The sequence below is a fragment of the Eumetopias jubatus genome, unplaced genomic scaffold (assembly GCF_037043125.1).
Source record: "Eumetopias jubatus isolate StellerSeaLion01/CBP00866 unplaced genomic scaffold, mEumJub1_p1.0 scaffold_10, whole genome shotgun sequence".
Classification (NCBI taxonomy): Eukaryota; Metazoa; Chordata; class Mammalia; order Carnivora; family Otariidae; genus Eumetopias; species Eumetopias jubatus.
In genome coordinates this window covers 23328151-23351555 of record NW_028274816.1, presented here as the reverse complement: position 1 = coordinate 23351555, position 23405 = coordinate 23328151, and the positions used below count along the sequence as shown (strand labels likewise).

Here is a 23405-nt window from a genome sequence, read left to right as displayed (position 1 = left end):
CTACCCACCATGTCCCTCCTGTTTAGCGAAGGACCTGGGTTAGAATAAAGCTTCTCGCACTTGCTGGTTGAGTGACTTTGAGTAAAATCAGCCTCTCTGAGTTTGTTGCCTCCCCTGAGAAATTCAGATATTGTATTACATAACTTAATCTCTTTCCAAGCCAACATTTCAAAAAATTTTTCAACAATTTCAAGAATTAAAAAAAAATCCCCAACTCCCCAAATGAAGATTTGTATTGCTGGCCTGTGCTTTTCCCCTCAAGACCATATAGATTTGTTTTCCCATGGATTAGGATCAAAGGGCTCCTTTGGGTTATGTAGTCCTTTGAAATGAATTCAAAGGCATGCATTTTCCAAGTGCAGGGGGGATCTGGAAAGCCTTCATCCTTGCTGAGTGAATCAGCATCCAGGGAGCACAGGTGACAAGACCTGACCCATCCCTTCACTGTCTGATAAGCCCAAAGGTCCCAGCTCTGAACTTGACCCCACTTCTCCTTCTTCCTGCCCCTTTTGTGGGTTTTCTGATAAGGTGCCCTAAGTCAGCTGTGACACTGTTTTCTCTCTCTGCAAACATAGCCCCCAGGGCGTGCACTCTGCCTGTGAGCTCCCCAGCTGCTTCCAGCTCTCCCTTTGCCCACAGCCTTTTAATTGCTGCATTCCAACAAATTAGCCATGTGACAGAAGATTATTTTTAACTTCAATAGAGCAGCTCCCTCTCTTTTAATATATCATGCTTGGCCCACATTCCCTCGGTGAAAAGGGCACCATCGGCTACTTCTGAGAACTTTTAATTACTCCAATTGTTTGCAAACCTCTTAGAAGCTTGGGGAAAAAAAAAATACATTTCTTTTCAGTTTTCCCATTTCTTATTTAATGGGAGCTGAGGCTGAGTCCAACCTGGGGACTTACCAGGTTCAACAGGTCTCCCCCAATCCCCTCCAGCCCCCTCCCACCTGTTCTCCACAGGACTTTTTTTTAAAGTGCAAATCCACTGGGAGGATGAAGGGTGGGCAAGTTCCAGAGTGACAGGGACTCCCCTCCCCCAATCCCACAGAGAGCCTGGAAGATAGCAGGAATGGAGGTAGGGCTGGTGGCCCCAGGAAGACTGAGTGCTCAGCACCTCCTAGATCTTGGAATCCTCCAAGAGTGTCCTGATGATTGAGCTTGAGCTTGAGTCTGAGCCTTCCAATTTTGGGTAAACCACACAGAACAATAAGCATCTCAATGGCCATCACATGGACCAAAGGCCAATCTCCAGTTTTTCTGAATGTCCTAAGCCCCAGATATTTCTCTAATCTCAGGAAGCCAAGTGGGCTGTGTGGCCAAAAATGATTGGGATTATATCACCCACCTCCACCCAGAAAGGTAGAGATTGAGTCGCATTTAAGTTTGAGTTCCCCTCCCCCGCCCGCCGCAAACTGAGAAATGTGTAATTTCTTATATGTGAGTTCTGCAAAGTAGTTCAAACAGGTTATATCAGTATGGGATCATTACAGCCATTTGCTATGCTATATGTATTTTGACACACAATGAATTATAAAAAGACAGGTGTGTGTGTATGTGTGTGTGTGTATGTGTGAGAGAGAGAGAGACAGAGAGAGGGAGAGAGAATGGGTGCAGTCGTGTGTTGGTAAAAGGGAAGAAAAAGTGTTCCAGGCAGTGGGAAGAGCATATATGCTAGCTGTTGGGTGCGGAAAAGCATTGTGTTTGGAGAATTAAAAAAAGGCCAGCGTGACTGTAATCTACAGAGAGTAACACATTATGCTCCCAGAGCCCAGTCCTCTCAAGTTTTTAAAATTGAGGTATAGGGGCTCCTGGGTGGCTCAGTTGGTTAAGCGACTGCCTTCGGCTCAGGTCATGATCCCGGGGTCCTGAGATCGAGCCCCGCATCAGGCTCCCTGCTCAGCGGGAAGCCTGCTTCTCCCACTCCCCCTGCGTGTGTTCCCTATCTTGCTGTGTCTCTCTCTGTCAAATAAATAAATAAAATCTTTAAAAAAAAATAAGGGGCGCCTGGGTGGCTCAGTTGTTAAGCGTCTGCCTTCGGCTCAGGTCATGATCCCAGGGTCCTGGGATCGAGCCCCGCATCGGGCTCCCTGCTCAGCGAGGAGCCTGCTTCTCCCTCTCCCACTCCCCCTGCTTGTGTTCCCTCTCTCGCTGTGTCTCTCTGTCAAATAAATAAATTTTTTAAAAAAGATTTTTAATTAAAAAAATTAAGAAATAAATAAAATTGAGGTATATTTTACATAAAATAAAACACTAACATTTTAGTGTATAGGTCAGTGAGTTTTTTTTAATGCTTTGTTTCCTCCACATATTTTATTTTATTTATTTTATTTTTTAAAGATTTTATTTATTTATTTGACAGAGAGAGAGACACAGTGAGAGAGGGAACACAAGCAGGGGGAGTGGGAGAGGGAGAAGCAGGCTTCCCGCTGAGCAGGGAGCCCGATGTGGGGCTCGATCCCAGGACCCTGGGATCATGACCCGAGCCGAAGGCAGACGCTTAATGACTGAGCCACCCAGGCGCCCCTAGGTCAGTGAGTTTTGACAACTGCAAATGCTGCTACCCAGATCAATATTCAGATTTTCCATACCTTCAGAAAGTTCCCTGGTGCCCCTATCCAGTTAATGCCCCCAACCTCAGGCGGCTGTTGTTCTGATTTCTATCACCATAGATTCAACTTGTTTGTCCTTGACTTATCATCATATAAATGGGATCATACAGTATGTACTTTTTGTGTCTTTACTTTGTTTTACAATACATCATCTGTATTGTCCCAACAGTTCCAATCTCTATGGCGTTTTTCTGTTGGATTTGCAGGAATTTGTGAGTTTGAGCCCATGTTGGGTATAGAGCTTACTTAAAAAATACATATTAAAAAAAAAAAACAGAATAAAATCCCTTCCCTCATGGAGCTTCCATTCTAGTGACAGGGGTGGGAGAAAAAAAATAAACAAAAAATCTATTTGAATAGTGTGCTATCATTAATGTAAAATGGAAGAATAAAAGCTGGGGAAGAAAACATAAATGTATTCTTTTATTTGTTTATTTAATTTTTAATTTTTAAATTTTTAATTAATTTTATTTTTTAAAGATTTTATTTATTTATTTGTCAGAGAGAGAGAGCACGCACAAGCAGGGAGAGGGGCAGAGGGAGACGCAGACTCCCCCGCTGAGCAGGGAGCCCAATGTGGGGACTCGCCTCCAGGACCCTGGGATCATGACCTGAGCCGAAGGCAGATGCTTAACTGACTGAGCCACCCAGGCATCCCTATTTTTATTTTTTTAAAGTTTTTTTTTAAAGTAATCTCTATACCCAAAAACGCAGGGTTCAAACTCCCGACCCCAAGATCAAGAGCCACAGGATCCACTGACTGAGCCAGCCAGGTGCCCCATAAATGTGTTCTTTTAAAGCTGCAGGAAATTCCTATCTCAGAGAAAACACACCAGAAACTGGTAGCCCTGAGGCAGGGAGCTGGGCAGCTGGGAGAACGCAGGCAGAAGAACAAAGTCACCTTCTGCTCTGTGTATCTTCTGAATTTATAAATGATTGAGTGTGTTATCTAATCCAGAATTAATGGATACAATTACAATAGTTTTGTTAAGTTGGAAGAAACGTTTGGCAGTATTGCCAAGCACCTGGGCCCTGAAGTTGTGGGAAATGCCTCCCAGCGTTTTAATCAGGGCTGGAGGAAAGGGCGGGCTCCCAGCTGTCACTCACGGCAGTCATGAACCAAGTCATACCATCACTCCAGGGAGATAAAAGAGCCACTGAGAGGACAGAAGGAAACACAATCAGTCTTGAGTCGCATACGTTTCAAGGATAGTTATAAAAGGCGTAGGCAGCTCCTTCCTAAATGTGAATTAATGTCAAAAGAGAATCATTTCAGGAAGTGTTGAGTTCCTCTCTTCAAACTTTTTGGGACCATCCCACTCTGGTATGAATCACATAGACCCAAGTTCATTCACAGGGAACATCTGTGTGGGAGGAAGGGGGGGCACAAAAAAGAGACCATCTGACACTGAACTTGGATACCTATTGTCTTTTTTCCCAGCTTCCCTTGGGATGTCCACTTGTTTGGTTGTATGGGAAGGAAGGTCTTTAAAATGCTTATATGGCTATTATTTGAGTTTATTCATTTAATATGTGAAAATGGCAATTTGGAAGAGGAGCATGACTGAAATCCACATTCTTTGTGAATGTTTGCATTCCAGAAGTTTTGCAGAGTTGTTGGAAAGTGGCTTTGGGATTTCTCTCTCCTTGTGGCCTCTAGTCAACCAAGATGATAAAAAACAGGGGTACCGGGCTGGCTCAGTCAGTGGAGCCTGCGACTCTCCATCTTGGGGGTGTGAGTTTGAGCCCCACATTGGGTGTAGAGATTACTTAAAAATAAAATCTTTAGGGCGCCTGAGTGGCTCAGTCTGTTAAGCGTCTGCCTTCAGCTCAGGTCATGATCCCAGGGTCTTGGGATCGAGTCCCGCATCGGGCTCCCTGCTCTGCTGGGAGCCTGCTTCTCCCTCTCCCACTCCCCCTGCTTGTGTTCCTGCTCTCGCTATCTCTCTCTCTGTCAAATAAATAAATAAAATCTTTAAAATAAAATAAAATAAAATCTTTAAACCAAATAATCAGGGGAGCCTGAGTAGCTCAGTCGATTAAGCGTCTGACTCTTGGTTTCACTCAGGTCATGATCTCAGGGTGGTGAGATCAAGGCCCCCCTCATCTACTTGAGATTCTCTCCCTCTCCTCTGCTCCTCCCCCCATGCGTGCTCTCTCTCAAATAAAGAAATAAAGTATTTTAAAAACAAACAAACAAAAAACAAAATAATAAAAAATGTTTGGCTTGGGGGCGCCTGGGTGGCTTAGTTGGTTAATCAACTGCCTTCGGCTCAGGTCATGATCCCAGGGTCCTGGGATCGAGACCCACATCAGGCTCCCTGCTCCCCGGGGGGGCCTGCTTCTCCCTCTCCCTCTGCCTGTCACTGCCCCTGCTTGTGCTCTCTCTGTGTCAAATAAATTAAAAAAATCTTTAAAAAAAAAAGTTTGGCTTTGAATATCAAGTTTATAATTATTGATCTTATCTCAATAAAGTACCTCTTACAAAATCCTACCATGATTTTTCCTGTATTTTATTAACTTTTAATTGCTATTAATTTAGGAATACATCCTTCTTTCTTTCTTCTTTTTTTTTTTTTAAATAGAATGTTGCAGGGGCACTGGTGGCTCAGTCGTTAAGTGTCTGCCTTCAGCTCAGGTCCCTGGGATCAAGCCCTGCATCGAGGCCCTCATCAGGCTCCCTGCTCAGCAGGAAGCCTGCTTCTCCCTCTCCCACTCCCCCTGCTTGTGTTCCCTCTCTCACTGTGTTTCTCTCTGTCAAATAAATAAATAAAATCTTTAAAAAAAAATAGAATGTTGCAGGTAAACTTTTGGTTCTCTTTAGTCATTTTCCATAATGCTAATTTAATTGGCCTCGAGTGTGGTTGGCAAATAATTACTTTAACACAGTGATTCTAATATGCAGCAAAGTATGAGAATCACTTGTCTAACTGATATAGGACCCCAATGTTCTTGGAAACTCAGTACTAGAAATGATGGGAAATACATATTTAAAAAATATAATAAATGGTTTTCCTTCTTTAAGTGAAGGGTAAGATTTGCCTTTCAAGACGGATTGCATTTTACCAAGAACGCATCAGTGAACTTACGGATGTGCAAATAAAAAGCCAATATGCAATTCTAGAATGGAGTCTGGGGACAAGATGACCCTAAACTCACCATATAAAAGTTGTCATTGTTGTGGGCATGTTGCATCTCTGTAGAGTATTAAGATATGGCTGGAGACTGGGGATTGAAGAAGAACTGATTGAAGAAGTTTCTTGGCTAGAGAAAGAGAGGGCCATAAAAAAGACCCCTGTGAAAGAGTCAGGCTGAGACTCTTGAGGACTGTGTTGTCCAACATGGTAGCCACGAACCACATGTGGTTATTTAATTCTAAATTTAAGTGAATTGATATGAAATCAAATTTTTTTTTAAGATTTTATTTATTTGACAGAGAGAGATACAGCGAGAGAGGGCACACAAGCAGGGGGAGTGGGAGAGGGGAGAAAGAAGCAGGCTTCCCGCTGAGCAGGGAACCCCATGCGAGGCTTGATCCCAGGACTCTAGGATCATGACCTGAGCCAAAGGCAGATGCTTAATGACTGAGCCACCCAAGCTCCCCGAAATGAAATCAAATTAAAAGTTCAGTTCCTCAGTCATAGTAGCCACATTTCAAGTGCTCAATAGCCACATGTAACCAGTGGCTACCATACTGGATGCAAATATAGAACATTTACCTCATGAACGAAAGCTCCATGGGACAGTGCTACTCTAGAAATCATTATAGATGGTCTTACCTAGTAGCTAGTTTTAAATTTTCATTCATGCAGTGTAATTACTTGCTTTCCTCCCAAGCCGTCAACAAAGTTTTAAAATAATAGTAACAGCTAATATTCATTGAATACTTATGTATTGGTCAGTTTTCTTGGTTGCAGACAAGTTTCACTCTTGTTAATTTAAGCACAAAGAGATTTACTGAAGGGTATGGCTAGCTCACAGAATCATTTGGAAAGTTAAGAAATACACTCTGGGCTAAACATCCAGGAATGACTTCCAAAATTATACTGCAGAACTGGGTTGACAAGCAAGCCGCAGCCTCTGCCACCATCTAGAAGATTCAGAACTGCTAAGCTGCCGCCAACAGCAGCTGGCTTCAGAATCACATTGCCTTTGCCATGATCAGCACCAGCAAAATGAATGCTTCTTCACACCTGCCTCTCCCTGCATAGGGTTCACAGTTTTAAAGTCTCATACAAATGGCATAAATCACAAACAGAATTGGAGCAGCAAGGGAGTTTGAGAAATGTAATAAGTGTTTAGCTTTCTATTTCCTGCAGTTCAGAAAGCAAGGTAGAAAGGGGTTGCAATGGATTTTGAGAGAACCAGTCTAAAGTATCTGTCACAACTTGCCATGTGCCAAGTCCGGTAAACATGCCCAATCTCATTTCATTCTTACAAGAATTCAGTGGGGAAGGCCCTGTAATTATCCCCATTTGCCAGATGAAGACACTACAGTAAATGGTGGGACTCACAGTATGAACCTAGTTGTGCTTTTGGAAGTTAAAGGAGCCCTCTGTCCACTCTTGGAAAGAACTTAAGGGAAGCAGGGAAAGGACAGCTGACTGAAGAAGCCAGGATGGAAGATGACAACCCATGAGAATAAAGCAGCAGTCCCAAGGTGACAAAGGACAGCCAGAATGAATCTGAGAACTCAGGAGTGGTGCCAGATTCATGCCAGATTCGAGTCCCTACTCTCTCCCCAAAGTCCATGCTGCCCCCAATGGAAAGAACCAGAACTTACACACCAATGACAAAGACTGAGAAGACTTCTCTGGTTTCAACGGTCCCAGTTGCATCTGTGACACAGAACAGAATGCAAAATAAAGAACTCAGCCGGGAAGGCTTCCAGAAGGAGGTGCATTTTCAGTCAGTTTTAGAGGAGAGAAGTGTTAGCTTACCCTACTGCACTGAGAAGGCAGAGGGTTTCAGATGAAAGAACTCATATGTCTCATGCCAAGACTCAGGGCTGAAACGGACCAGCCACTGTAGCATATCAAAGCAATGTCCTTGACTAAGGAGGAAGGAGGTGGGTCAGTGTTTAGCAGAAAACAATAAATCTGGTGGGGAAGAGAATTGATTGCAGGATAAAATCACATGAAACCCGTCCCATGGTTATAGTTATATTAAAATATTAATAAAGTATGGACTGAAATTCAATTTGGAACAAAATTAAAATCTCAGGGAGTGGAACTCAGAAATTTTTTCTTTTCTTTTTCTTTTATTTTCTTTTATTCATTTATTTGGGAGAGAGCACAAGTCGGGTAAGGAGCAGAGGGAGAAGCAGACTCGAGTGGGGTGAGGGGCAGAGAGAGAAGGAGAAGCAGACTCCCCGCTGAGCAGGGAGACCGATTCGGGGCTCTATCCTGGGACTCCAGGATCGTTACCTGAGCCGAAGGCAGACACTTAACCAACTGAGCCACTCAGGTGCCCTAAGAACCCAGAAATTTTCTAACAAACACTCCAAGTTGATTTGTCTTGATTTGCCTGTCACAAGGGCTGTTCCCAGTCCCAGTTCTCCTTCCCTGTGAAAAAACCCAAACTTCTGGTGCCCCTTTGCCACCTCATTCTTTCTTGAAGACATTGTAGTAGGATCACAAGATAACCATGCTCGGGGGATAGAATAAATCTCAAGGAAATGGGTCGCTTGGTGCTGAGAGCTTCAGGTAATTTGAGAAAGCAGTGTCAACATCTCAGAAATGTGGTAGCTCTGTGTGATTCTTACTTTGCTTAAGCTTTATCAAACAATATTACTAACTAACATTCTAACAAGCCTTTGCATCTGCTAGGTCCTAGGCTAAGCAACTTAGTAATGCTTTATATCACTGAACCCTCACAACAATTGCCTATACTAGAGGCTATTAATATTCCCATTTTACTAATAAGGAAACTGTGGCTTAAGAGGTCCCACAGCTAAGAACTGGACTCTGCAGCCCATAGATTTAGCCATGCTGCTATGCTGCCTTGATTTCTTCTTTCTTAATTGTGTTTCCCTATTATTTTTCACATGGTATGTTTGTTTACTCATTGGCTCTTCACTCCTCCAAAAACTATAAGTTTCTTAAATGTGATGATCAAGTCTAATTCATCTTTAGACACCCTTACCCTCAATACCTGACAAAGACTAGCACATAGTGAGTGCTTAATATGTGTGAGCTAGACAGAGCTTTGTGACATAAAAGTCACTCATTTTATATACTTATACACAATTACTCTTGCAGATATTCACAGCTTCTGGATAACAAGTTGATGACGTTTGTACTCTCATTTCATATAGTGCCATGGTCAAGTGTGAGGGTCGTAGAGCCAGATAGTTACTGGTTTGAATCCTGCCTCAGCCACTTATTAGTGGTGTAAATTTTGGCAAATGTTAAAAGAAAAAAAAGTGTTACAATTTATAAAGGGTTATCTGTAAAAGGAGCACTGCTCTTGGGTCGTGAAGAAATAGTTGGAACAGTTTATGATTCAGATGCTTAAAAATATATATATGTGTGGAGGCACCTGGGCGGCTCAGTTGGTTGCGCAGCCAACTCTTCATTTTGGCTCAGGTCATGATCTCAGGGTCAGGGGATCAAGCCTTGTGTGGGGCTCTGTGTTCAGCTCGGAGTCTGCTTGTCCCTCTCCCTCCGCTCCTCCCCCTGCTCTCTCTTTCTCTCTCAAATAAATAAATAAATTTAAAAACTATATATATGTGTGTGTGTGAAGACACATGAAAAGATGCTCAACATTGGGGCACCTGGGTGGCTCAGTTGGTTAAGCGACTGCCTTTGGCTCAGGTCATGATCCTGGAGTCCCGGGATCGAGTCCCACATCGGGCTCCCTGCTCAGCGGGGAGTCTGCTTCCCCCTCTGACCCTTCCTCCTCTCATGCCCTCTCTCTCTCTCATTCTCTCTCAAATAAATAAATAAAATCTTTAAAAAAAAAAAAAAAGAAAAGAAAAGATGCTCAACATCACTAATCATCAGGGAAATGCAAATTAAAACCATAATAAGGGGAGCCTGGGTGGCTCAGTCATTAAGCATCTGCCTTTGGCTCAGGTCATGATCCCAGGGTCCTGGGATCGAGCCCCGCATCGGGCTCCCTGCTCTGCGGGAAGCCTGGTTCCCTCTCCCACTCCCCCTGCTTGTGTTCCCTCTCTTGCTGTGTCTCTCTCTGTCAAATAAATAAATTAAATCTTAAAATAAAATAAATACAACCATAATAAGATACCACCCCATTCCCATCAAAATGGCTATTATTATCAAAAAGTAAGCTACAACAAATGTTGAGACATCTGGGTGGCTCAGTTGGTTAAGCATCTGCCTTCGCTCAGGTCATGATCTAAAGGTCCTGGGATTGAGCCCCGCAGTGGGCTCCCTGCTCAGTGAGTGGGGAGCCTGCTACTCTCTCTCCCTCTGCCCCTCCCCTGGCTCATGATCTCTCTCTCAAATAAATAAATAAAATCTTAAAGAAATAATAAATGCTGGCAAGGCTTTAGAGAAAAGGGAACCCTCATGCACTGTTGGGGGGAATGTAAATTAGTACAGCCACAGTGGAAAACAGTATGGGGCTTCCTCATAGATAAAATAGAACTACAGTACAATCCAGGAATCACATTTCTAGTTATTTATCTGAAGAAAATGAAAATACTAATTTGAAAAGACATATGCACTCCTACGTTCGTTGCAGCATTATATACAATAGCCAAGATTTGGAAGCAACCTAAATGTCCATTGATAGATGAATGGATAAATAAGATGTGGTATATACATGCAATGGAATATTACCCACAAAAAGAATGAAATCCTGCCATTTATGACAACACTTGTGGATCCGGAAGGTATTATGCCAAGCGAAATTAGTCAGAGAAAGACAAATATTATATGATTTCACTTATATGTGGAATCCAAAAATCAAAACAAATGAACAAACCAGAAACAGATTCATAGATACAGAGAACAAACTGACCGTTGCCCAAGGGATGTGGGGTGTGGGAATGGATGAAATAGGTGAAGGAGATTAAGAAGTACAAATTTGCAGGGGTGCCTAGGGGGCTCAGTGAGTTAAGCAACTGACTCTTGACCTCAGTTTAAGTCTCACAGTCGTGAGTTCAAGCCCTGCATTGAACTTAAAAAAAAAAAAAGAAGAAGAAGCACAAACTTACAGTTACAAAATAAATAAGACGTGGGGATGTAATGTACAGCATAGGATATATAGTCAGTAATATTATATCAACTTTGGTGACAGATGTGACTAGATTTATGTGGTGACCATTTTGTAATGTATATAAATATAGAATCACAATGTTGTATACCTGAAACGAATATGATACTGTATTTCAATTATTCTTTAATAAAAAATATGTACTTGATAAAAGTGGTAGATGGGTGGGTTCTCAGAGGAGCCCGGGGTCTTCCTAGAGTAGCTAATAGCCTACTGAGAGGAGAACCTACTCCTACTCAGTCGCCTCCTACTAAGAAAGATGGAGCAGCAAGAACAGGGACTTGCTGGGGTTAAATGTTAACTTGTGTTTATTTCTCTACAACTGCCTGCTGTTTAATTTGGCCAACCCAGTGAAGATTCTTTGGTAAGCCAGTGTGTAATTTCTAAACACCAGACCTACGACCTTTATACACATGCTAAACATTTATAGAGTGGGAGAGTTCTTTTTCCCCATCAGTGAATTGAATAAATAACAACATCCTCCCCTCTCCCCCCAAAAAAGCATTCTTTGATCTACACGAAAGATAAATTGGTAATAATTCATCCTGATCAGCTAAGGATTGTAAAGCAGAGTCTTTGATAAGCCAATTAATTTCAGAGGGCACGGGAGCTTGTTTCTTCCTGATACTGATTTATATTCTCAAAGCCATAGAATGTTAGAGCTGAAAAGAAACCTTTTAAGATTATCTCTTCAAATCTTCTGATTTTAATGGATAAGAAAACTGCGCACTCCAGAGAGGAAAGTTTAGACAAATGCTAATAAAGAACCATATAGAAAATGTTTTGTCACAACAATTCCTAAAGCATTTTAAGCTTTCTGTGGTTGTTGCTTTTTGTTTCCTTTTTAATCTGGTGATCCAAATACATTATTTGGGTCTGGATTTGGAAATCTGTGGGCACTAATCCTCAGTTTTGTGCTGACGTCAGAGATATTTGAGAATCACTGCTGTCCCCTGCTGGAAATTTAAATCTCACAGGTTTTCAAGGTTCTATGGAATTTTTTTAACAGTCAAACAAATGATAAAAGTAGTATCTCCTTAAGGTAGTGAGTTTAAATAGCATAAAAGGGTATGAAGAGAAAAGTAAAACTGGGAAAGTGGTAACTGTCATTAACAATTTTATTGAACATTCTTCCATAATTTTTTACTTATATATTTATATATATCTACACATATGTATAATACATTTTAAAAGATTTATTTATGGGGTGCCTGGGTGACTCAGTTGGTTAAGCGTCTGCCTTCGGCTCAGGTCATGATCCCGGGGTCCTGGGATCGAGCCCCACCTCGGGCTCCTTGCTCAGTCAGGAGCCTGCTTCTCCCTCTGCCTCTGCTGCTCCCCCTGCTTGTGTGTGTGCAGGTGTGAGGTGGGGCAACAGAGGGAGAGGGAGAGAGAATCTTAAGCAGGTGCCATGCTGGGGAGTTCTGAGTGTGGGGGGCTCCATCTCACAACCCTGAGATCATGACCTGAGCTGAAATCAAGAGTCCTATGATTAACGGAAGGCACCACCCAGGCGCCCCAATATGTTTATACACACATAGGAAAATGCTATATGCAGGGTTTTGTAGCTTAGTTTTCTCTTTTTTCTTTCTTTATTTTGAATAGGAATATATTCAAAAGCTTCCTATTTTTTTTTTTTAGAAATATGTCCTGAACAGTCTTTTAAAAAGTAATCTCTGTGCCCAGTGTGGGGCTTAAACTCAACCGGGAGATCAAGAGTCACATGCTCTTCCAGCTGAGCCAGCCAGCCACCCCCTCCCCAGGGGCTCCTGTCTTGAACATCTTTTTTTTTCTTAAGATTTTATTTAATTTTGACAGAGAGAGAGTGTACAAGCAGGGGAAGCAGCAGGCAGAGGGAGAGGGAGAAGCAGGCTCCCCGCTCGGCAGGGAGCCCGATGCGGGGCTCGATCCCAGGACCCTGGGATCATGACCTGAGCCTAAGGCAGATGCTTAACCATCTGAGCCACCCAGGCACCCCATTGAACATCTTTTTAAAGCAGTATATTGGGGCAGCTGGGTGGCTCAGTTATTAAGCGTCTGCCTTAGGCTCAGGTCATGATCCCAGGGTTCTGGGATCGAGCCCCACATCGGGCTCCCTGCCGAGTGGGGAGCCTGCTTCTCCCTCTCCCACTCCCCCTGCTTGTGTTCCCTCTCTCGCTGTGTCTCTCTCTGTCAAATAAAGAAATAAAAATCTTAAAAAAACAAGCAGTATATTGACAACCTCATTTTTGATGGGAGAATAATATTCCATTGCTCAGGTGTATCATAAATTATTTGTTTAGTCCTCTTTTGATAGACTAAAATGTAAATCTCTCTAAGAGTAGGGAATTTATTATTTTGTTGTTGTTACTGCTGTCTCAATAAAATTTGCTTAATAAATGACTGGACATTTTCCTAGTTTAAAGTATTTCTCTGCTTAAAAATGCTGCCCTGAATACCCTTGTGCCTGTATTTTGGGGCAGTAGATAAAGTCTGGAAGGAAGTACAGGTTCAAGGACATGTGAATTTTAAGTTTTGACAGGTGAATACTTCTGATGAAACATGGATCCAGATGTTTAGTAATTCTATCATTCCCATACCTGCTTGAGCATCGAAGCCAGAAGCTCCCAGAGAATTAATGAAAAATAGCTCTTTCTGCACATCCCTTCTCTGTTTTAATTCAGTAGTGTGTGTGGGGGGTCAGGAATATTTAAAGCCCCCGCCCCCAACTATGATTCCCGTGCACACTCAGAACTGGCAATAGCCACATAATACCCATGTCTTGCTACACTGCAGCAGAAGGGAAGGTGCTCCTATATCCCAATGTTCATGTGGTAACTCATCTGTTATTCACCTGATGCTTATCCAGTGCCTACTGTGTGCAAGACCCTATGCTCGCTCAACCACGGGCAAGATTGTGCAGGCGGTGTGGTACGGATTTCGCCACTGCCCTGGGTGGTGGTGCTGGGAGCAGACGGGTGAGTTTGTTGTTGTACGAGTCGGCTGGTGGTTGGGGTTTGGGGAGGGAGCGCTGTGTGGGTGAAACTTGGGAATCCTGCACTACAGCGGCAGGAATTTTAAAAAGGCCCAGCCCTGCCCTCAGTGACATGTATGTGTGTCTAACAAACATGGAGCCCCCACAACTTCTAGGTCTTCCTAGGCAGGAGCTACTGGGGGTGACCCCAGCAGTGGTGCGGGGCAGGGCCCAGGCCTTTCCCTCTGGGCCCTTCTAAGCCAGATAAAATATCATGCAGATGCAACACACGTGGGAAATGCGCCATGGACAGCCAACAGATGGCAGTCATAAAAAGAGATGACAGATTCCACCGTCATTCACGACCCACCCAAATGTCACGTCCGCTGGGCTCTTTCCCTGACAGTTACTGCCCCGAGCAGGTGTTGTTTTCATGTACTCCGTGGCAGTTAAAATATAACAACAGAAAAAAACTCCAACAACCAAAAACCAAAAAACCGAACTATTAGTACTGCTCCCCGAGGCTTACTGGATCAGAACTTCTAACCACCTTATTGCATGACCCCATTGTATTCTCCCAACAGTGTAGGGAACTCAGAGAAGTTAAATAACCAGTTAAAGGCCACACAACTTAAGTAGATTGATCTTCACATTCTTCTTGCTTGCACATCTCATCAAATAATTTTGAAAAATTGTCTACCCCTAGAAACAGACATACACATCTATGGTCACTTAATTGATAACAAAGGAGGCACTACAGAGAGTAGGAAAAGATCTTAATAAATCATGCTGGAATAGCTAGATACCCATATAGAGAAAAAATGAAATTGGTCTCCACTTCATGCCATACACAACATCAGATCCAGGTGGATAAAAGACAAATGTGAAAGGCAAAAATCTACAGCTTTTTAGAATATATGAAAATATCTTCTTGACTTCTGAATAGGAAAGCATTTAAGCCACTAACAGCCCTCAAGACAAAGGAAAAGAAAGGTAGATAAAGAGAATGATTCAGTGACACTAAAGTTATACATTGTGGTTCATAAATATATTATGTAGAGAGTTTGACAGATAAACCACAGAGTGAGAGAAGATAGTTGCAACAAATGTAACTATATGCTCATCGCAGCTTGTTGCAACACTAAACTAAGGCAACAGTATTCAGTGGTACCACTTTGGAAAACAGTTTGGCATCCTTTTTGTACAAATGTTATAGAGTTGCCCCTTAAACACCACTGGTGGTTTGACTGAACCTGCAGGTCCACTAATACACAGATGTACACTTAATATTTTTTCTTAAAATTTTCTCTTATAGTTTTCTTAATAATATTTTCTTTTCTCTAGCTTATTTTATTGTAAGAATACAGAATGTAATATACATAACATACAAAATATGTGCTGATCAACAGCTTATTTTATATCGGTAAGGCTTCTGGTCAACAGCAGGCTATTAGTAGTTAAGTTTTGGGGGAGTCAAAAGTATTATGCAGATTTCTAACTGCATGGGGGTCAGTGTCCCCAGCTTTGCATTGCTGAAGGGCCTACTATAGTTGACAATGAAAAGGAAAAAGACAAGAAATCACTGCCTAAGAATGTGTATCTCCTTCCACATTTTAAAGTTGACATCTAAAAGTTTCCATCTTATTTACTTTTTTTTTTTACTTGAACAATAATGCTTATAGCAGCCTTATTTGTAATGCCCCAAACAGGAAACAACCTAAATATCTATGGAGAATGAATAAATAAATTGTGGATTTTCATATAATGGAACAATACTCAGCAATAAAAAGGAATGACATGGGTGAATCTCAAAAACTGTTATGCAAATTAAGTTAGACACAAAGAGTACCTACCATATGATTCTGTTTATATGAAATTTAGAAACAGACAAACTAAGATGTTTGAAATCCAAACAGTCATTGGTGGATGGGGAGTATCTTGAAAGGGGCATAAGGGAACATTCTGGGGGTGATTCAGCACGCATTTAACTAGATGCAAAAGATGTACTTTCTGGTACATTACAGATGTTAACATTCAAAAATAAAACTGTGATATTACCGCCACAAATACACCCAATGAAATATAAGTACCATACTGATTTGATATCCACCATCATCTATTTAAAAATAAAAAAATATGGACAGGCCCTTCTTGAGCAGTCATACTTTTTTTTTTTAAAGATTTTATTTATTTATTTGAGAAAGAGAATGAGAGATAGAGAGCACGAGAGGGAAGAGGGTCAGAGGGAGAGGCAGACTCCCTGCTGAGCAGGGAGCCCGATGTGGGACTCGATCCCAGGACTCCAGGATCATGACCTGAGCCAAAGGCAGTCGCTTAACCAACTGAGCCACCCAGGCGCCCCGAGCAGTCATACGTTTTAATAAATTTTTTTTTCCTTAAGTAAGCTCTATCCCCAACATGGGGCTTGAACACACCACCCTGAGATCAAGAGTCACATGCTTCACTGGCTGAGCCAGCCAGGCACCCTAACAGTCATACATTGTAAATCATTCTTTTTCTTCTTGAAATCTATGTCTCCCACCAAATATTACTCTAAAGTAACATGGTTTTATGTTTGAAAGTCCTTTATTCATCATCTATTACTCTGCAACAACATATGACCATTTATTTTTTGTTGCATTCTAAAATCTTAAAAAATATACTATCACCACAAGGCTTTATTTTGTTTAAATTTATTTATTCGTCAGAGAGAGAGAGAGAGAGAGTGCATGCACAAGCAGAGGGAGAAGCAGGCTCCCCGCTGAGCAAGATGCCCGATGTGGGACTCGATCCCAGGACCCTGGGATCATGACCTGAGCTGAAGGCAGATGCTTAACCAACTGAGCCACCCAGGTGTCACTCACAAGTCTTTAAATATTAATTTTCTTCGGGCTTAAGCTAGCATTATAAGTCATACACTAATAATATTGATCAAATTAGCATAAAATTATGTCCATTGAAAATTCATCTCTCAGGGTGCCTGGGTGGCTCAGTTGGTTTAAGTGTTCAACTTTTGATATCAGCTCAGGTCTTGACTTCAGGGTTTTGAGTTCAAGTCCCTCATTTGGCAGGCTGGGCATGGAGCTTACTTAAAAATAAAAAAATCATCTCTCAAAAATGGATGAGGGAGTAGTTAATGGGACCTTAATTAGTCTTTTTTTAAAAGGCTTTATTTATTTATTTGTGAGAGAGAAAGAGCGAGCGAGAGACAAGATGAAGGGGGGAGGGGCAGAGGGAGAAGCAGACTCCCTGTCGAGCAGGGAGCTGGACTCGGGGCTCAATCCCAGGACCCCAGGATCATGACCTGGGCCAAAGGCAGAGCTTAACTGACTGAGCCACCCAGGTACACCGGGACCTTAATTAGTCTTGAACTATGCCTGTATTTGTATCCAAACTCGGTTTCTAACACCATAATATACACCAATATACAACATAATATACACCAAAGTGAGATGCGGATGGTATGCCTTATCTTTTGCAAGGTGGGAGAAATCTGACTGGGAACGGGAAACTGGCAGGATCTCTGACATTAGTGTATTCTTACATCAGTTTTAAGAAAGATAACACATGAAGGTTGATCCCCCTTGAAAAGTGTTCATGCTTAGGGATATGTGTAATTCCGGTTTGAAGACCACCAGTTTAGAATGTGTGGAGATGGAATTCTGACCCAGATATATCTGACTCCCAGCCAACTACCCCATACAATCCTAATTTATTCCTTATCACTTTGACCTAAAAAAAATTTTTTTTTAGGAATATTTATTTGCCGGGGGAGGGTTGGGGGCAGCTCTAGAAGTAATACATAACCATTGCTCAAAATTGAAATACAGTGTCATTTTTACATGTTGGTATTCCACCTAGACCTTAAATTCCTTCAGGGCAAAACTAGTGTTTTATCTATATTCATGGCCCTAGAACCAGTGGAGCTTCAATTCACAAAGCAGGGCCTCAATAAATACAGAGCAAATGCCCATGGTGGACAGGACCATATCTGAGTCTTCGACCTGCATGGATAAGGGCCCCAGGTTGGGAGAGGTGATGCCAATGGGTGACTCGGCTTTGGAGTTTAAGCCTCCTGTTATTTCCATCAGTCCCTTCCTCCATTCTTTGCTACAGACAACTGTTGTTTTCTCAAACCAACATCCAATGCTTGATGCACTTGGCTTCAAGACAGTACCCTCACTTAGCCTTCCAACGAGATTGTCCCCTGGTCCCACCCCAAAGCCTTCCTTTATCAGATTTCTGTAACTCTCACTGCTGACCACAGAGAACTTTCATCTGTGGGATTGGGAAGAACCAGCCATGTGTGTTCTTGACACAGATGTTCCATGTGCAGAGTGAAAAAGACTGAAGAACCTTCTGTCCATGCTGGGCTTCATCCCCTGTTGCTGTTCTCTAGCCCACAAATGCCAGAACAGTGCTTCCCACACTCTCAGCATTCCATGTCACCTTTATGACTTTGGGTATATCCACAGGCCACCTGTATTTACATCCTACTTTTCTTTATATGACTCATTATTTTTTACCTAAAAACTTGCTTAAGCTTTGTCCTGAGCAATAATATCGAAGTAATGACATGCCTGATGAGTGAGGTATGATGTGTGTATATGTGTATGTGTATGTGTGTGTTTCAAATGTGTTTTAAAAAGTTCATAGTTATTAATATTTTTAAAATATTAGTTGGTGTATGTTTAAGAAAAAAACACCCAGTTTTCCCCTCCTTTCACTTTCACACAAAATGCTTTACTTCTGACACTTGTGGTCACCAAATGTATGGGGTTTCTTTCCCACACCAAGCAATTCTTTGTGACACCAGCTGGATGTTCTATAGTTTAACTCCATTACATACAACTTCTGTCCAATGTGTCTACAAATCAGAGGTTGCCATGATCCCCCCAATTTCCATTAATTTGCTTAGAGTGGCTCATAGAATGCAGGAAAACATTTATGTTTACCAGTTTATTAAAGGATATGATTAAGAATAGAGATGAACATTCAGCTGAAGAGATACATAGGGCAAGTTCTGGGAGGGTCCCCAGCACAGGAGCTTCTGTCTTGGTGGACTTGAGGTATGTCACCCTCCAGTTACATGGATGTGTTCACCAACCTAGAAGCTCTCTGAACCCCATACTACTGGGATTTTATGGAGGCTTCATCATGTATGCATGAGAGATCATGAGCTCCATTTTTAGCCCTCCTTCTCCCTTCTCAAGAGAATAGGGGAAGGGGTGGAAAATTCCAAGTTTCTAATCATGGCTTGGTCTTTCTGGTGACCAGCTCCCATCTAGGAGCCATCTGCGAGCCCACCCAGGGTTATCTTTTTAGAACAAGAGATGGCCCCAGTGCTCTTATCACTTAAGAAATTACCAGAGTTTTAGAAGCTCTGTGCCAGGAACCGGGGGCAGAGACCAATATATCTATATTCTACTATCTCACAGTGTACTACTTAAAAAATCTCCCATATAAGACTGGAAATGTCCTGTTCTAGACAGGAAGTTATTAGGCTATGCAGCTTTCTTTTTTTTTTAATTTTTTATTGTTATGTTAATCACCATACATTACATCATTAGTTTTTGATGTAGTGTTCCATGAGTCATTGTTTATGCATAACACCCAGTGCTCCATGCAGACTGTGCCCTCTTTAATACCCATCACCAGGCTAACCCATCCCCCCACCCCCCTCCCCTCTAGAACCCTCAGTTTGTTTTTCAGAGTCCATCGTCTCTCATGGTTCGTCTCCCCCTCCGACTTACTCCCCTTCATTCTTCCCCTCCTGCTATCTTCTTCTCCTTTTTTTTTTCTTAACATATATTGCATTATTTGTTTCAGAAGTACAGATCCGTGATTCATCAGTCTTGTACAATTCACAGTGCTCACCATAGCACATACCCTCCCCAATGTCTATCACCCAGCCACCCAATCCCTCCCACCCCCCACCACTCCAGCAACCCTCAGTTTGTTTCCTGAGATTAAGAATTCCTCATATCAGTGAGGTCATATGATACATGTCTTTCTCTGATTGACTTATTTCACTCAGCATAACACCCTCCAGTTCCATCCACGTCGTTGCAAATGGCAAGATCTCATTCCTTTTGATGGCTGCATAATATTCCATTGTGTATATATACCACATCTTCTTTATCCATTCATCTGTCGATGGACATCTTGGCTCTTTCCACAGTTTGGCTATTGTGGACATTGCTGCTATAAACATTGGGGTGCACGTACCCCTTCGGATCCCTACATTTGTATCTTTGTGGTAAATACCCAGTAGTGCAATTAGGCTATGCAGCTTTCTTCATCCTCTTTCGAGTCAGGAATCATGGTAAGGTTTCATAAAGCACAACATTTATTGGGGACCTTTTCCCTCTACTCCCTGTAGAAAATTAGGAAAATACAGAAAGGTCTAAGGAAGAACAAATTTGAAATCTCTTGTTGTTCTATCTTGGTTAATACAAATAGATCTGGATTTAAAATCAGACTCAGACATAAATTCATTATAATGTCTTGGACAAGTCACTTAACCTCCTAATAAACTGAATAATCCTCAGTTTATTCATCTGTAAAACTGGCATAATGATACATTTTTTGAAGGATTTTGATGAAGATTAAATGAAATAATAGCATTTAATTACCGTAGCATGGTAAGTGATAAATAGTAAATGCTCAAAAAAGTATTTTACAGGGGCACCTGGGTGGCTCAGTTGTTAAGCGTCTGCCTTCGGCTCAGGTCATGATCCCAGGGCCCTGGGATCGTCCTGGGATCAAGCTCCGCGTCAGGCTCCCTGCTCTGCAGGAAGCCTGCTTCTCCCTTTTCCACTCCCCCTGCTTGTGTTCCCTCTCTCACTGTGTCTCTCTCTGTCAAACAAATCAATAAAATCTTAAAAAAAAAAGTATTTTACAAATTATAACTTCCATAAATGTGTGGTCACATTATATGTTTCTATCCCTTTTGTGTTATTTTATCTTGAGCATGAAGTAATCTTTGAGTACATAATTATTTATTTTATGGGGGGGCAAAATTTTTATCACAGAATAAAATTCCTTACTATGAACACACCATGACTTATTTAATAATCTTATTATTGGCTCTTTCTAGTTCTAATGTACACTGTAAGTAATGCTGTGATGAAAATCCTTGCACTTAAATCTTGGTGCTCATTTACAATTATTTCCATAGAATGAATTTCTAAACAATGGAAGTTTTATGGCTCTTGTTTTTTTATTTGGTTTTATTTTGTTTTGTTTTCCTGAATTGCTCCCTGGAAAGGTTTTATAGATTGACACTTTCAGCAGCACTGGCTGAAAGTGCTTGTTTCACAGCACCCTCCCTCACACTGGGTATTTTTTTTTCTAGACTTGCTAACTTAATTAACATATATCAGGCATTGTTTACAGGCCTATCTCATTTCATCTTCACTACAACCCTATGAAGTGTCCATTTGGTAATCTGTACTCTTTAGCAGGTAGGGGAAACAAGATCCTTAGAGGTTAAGTTCTTACCCAAGCCAGTAAATTTTTAGGCCAGGAAAAGCCTGATCATTAACTTGCTGATCATTAACTTGCTGACTGTAGCTTTTCCCCTATACCACCCTGCCTCCTGCTGGTGTCCAGAGGGAGGGCAGGAAGCACTGAAGTTCCTCAAAGCAGAATCCTTAACTCAGAGCTGGGGTGTTTGTGGTGAGTAAAGAGTGATGTCGTGACAATCATATGATGGTGCGGCTTTGAAAAATGAGGAGAAAACTCAACAAGTTTTACACTTAATATTTATGCACTTTATGTAAGTTATAACTTAATTTAAAAAGAAAAGGAAAAATGAGAATTTTTGATAGAAAAGAGGAGGAAAGACTTTTCAGACAGATAGTGGATGAGCTCATAGAAATAGCTTACACTTACTGAGCCCATACAACCAGCCAAGTCCTCCACGAAGGGCACTGGAAATAGTAACTCACTTAATTTTCATACAATCCCCATGAGGCACCTCTGTTATTTGGGCTTGACAGATAAGAAAACAGAAGTAGGAGAGAGATGGTTAAGCATTTTTTAAAATTTATTTATTTGAGAGAGAGCGCGCACACACTCGAGCAGGGGGAGGAGCAGAGGGAGAAGGGCAAGCAGACTCCACAGTGAGCTCAGAGCCCAACGCAGGGCTCAAGGCTCGGTCCCAGGACCGTGAGATCATGACCTGAACCTAAATCAAGAGTCAGACGCTCAACTGACTGAGCCACGCAGGCTCCCCAACGGTTTAGTAATTTGCTCAAGTTTACATGGCTAACAAGCAGAAGAGTCAGAATGTGAGGCAGGTAATTTGGCTTCTGGTTAAGACAGGCAGGCTGGGATGGCAAAGCAGCCAAAATCACCAAAGATCTGTCAGACTTAGAGGCCTCTCCCTCTTCTGGAATGTCCACAACATAGAGATTTTGAAAAAACAGGATGCTATACAGACTCAGATCTTTGCCTAACTAATTCAAGGGTCTAGCATGTGATTTCACAACCTCAGTGATGCTGCTACTTGCCCTCCTGAGTTGTCCGTTAATAGCCCCAAACTGGATCTCTGCTGGTTCTAAACCAGTGAGGTAGGTAGAAAAGTCTTTTACGCTCAACCAGTTACTGGACCTCTCAGAGAGGTGGCACACCACTCCCACAACCAGGATTTCTCTATTTGGTCCAGGTGCTGGGTGGTGAATTCCAAGAGCATCAAAGATACCTATAGGTGATTCATATCCTATGTCCCCACTTCCTTCCTACACCGACTCCAGGCCCACTCAGTCGTCTGGAAATTCTCCTTGTTCATTCATTCCCCCACCTGTGGAAGATACGGACAATGATGCACCCAATGAAGGAATGGGAATTGACTCTCCAAGGTCTATGTGGCAAACCCATCACAGAAATGAAAAAGAAGAAGAAGAAGTAAGTAAGGTTCAGGAATGTGCCCAGCAAGGCGAGGGCTGAAAGTGGATTTGGAAGTGGAGTTGGACAAGAAGAGAACCTGGAGAAGGAGAGAAGGACCATGATTTTTTTTTTTTTTTTTTGAAGTCCTCTCCAGTCTGATCTACAAGGACAGAAAAGGAGAAAAGAACTCAGGGAAGATATCCTGTACAGTCCTAAAATTATGTAGTCAGCTGTTCTGTATCTAGAAAATCACGACACAAATACACAAGAAATGGGAGGCAGCCTTAATGAATAAGAATATTCCTATTTCAATAAATATGGTTTGCTGGTAGGCATGAAATTAAATTGCAGTAAATAAAATTTGCTGGTGGTATGGTTTTTCAATGTGTTATCAAAAGCCTTTCTCGTGTGCCTAGTCAACTCCAACGTCAAGAAATATGTCAGGCCCTGGGCTAGGTTCCAGGATGTAGGGTGGACAAGCAGACAGGGTGTCCGCTTCCCAAAGCAGCTAACTCTAGATAATGTATTTTAGGAAGGATGAAATATTAGATGCTAAGGAGGGCGCAACAGGGGGTTTAACCCTGCCCAGAAAGTCAAGAAAGGTTGAAATTCTCTTAAATGAGGCTTGAAGGACAAGAAGGACTTAGGCTAGAATAGGCAAGATAATGGCTCCATGCCAACTGAGTAGCAGGTGAAAAGGAAATG

At 42.0% G+C, this 23405-nt stretch overlaps 1 protein-coding gene across 2 annotated transcripts in view; it reads right to left on the bottom strand.

The window, feature by feature from the left end:
• The window catches only part of NIP7 (nucleolar pre-rRNA processing protein NIP7), a 62627-nt gene that overhangs the window by 1860 nt on the left and 37362 nt on the right, over positions 1–23405 (bottom strand). Inside the window, exon 5 of one of the 2 annotated variants that reach the window (XM_088027458.1) lies at positions 20082–20184. The exons of the other annotated variant lie outside the window; for it this stretch is intronic. Within the exon in view, the coding sequence (XP_087883584.1) occupies positions 20158–20184 (27 nt within the window). The 3' untranslated portion in view covers positions 20082–20157. Of the gene's footprint in view, positions 1–20081; positions 20185–23405 lie in introns of those variants that run through there. 2 annotated transcript variants of the gene reach the window in all.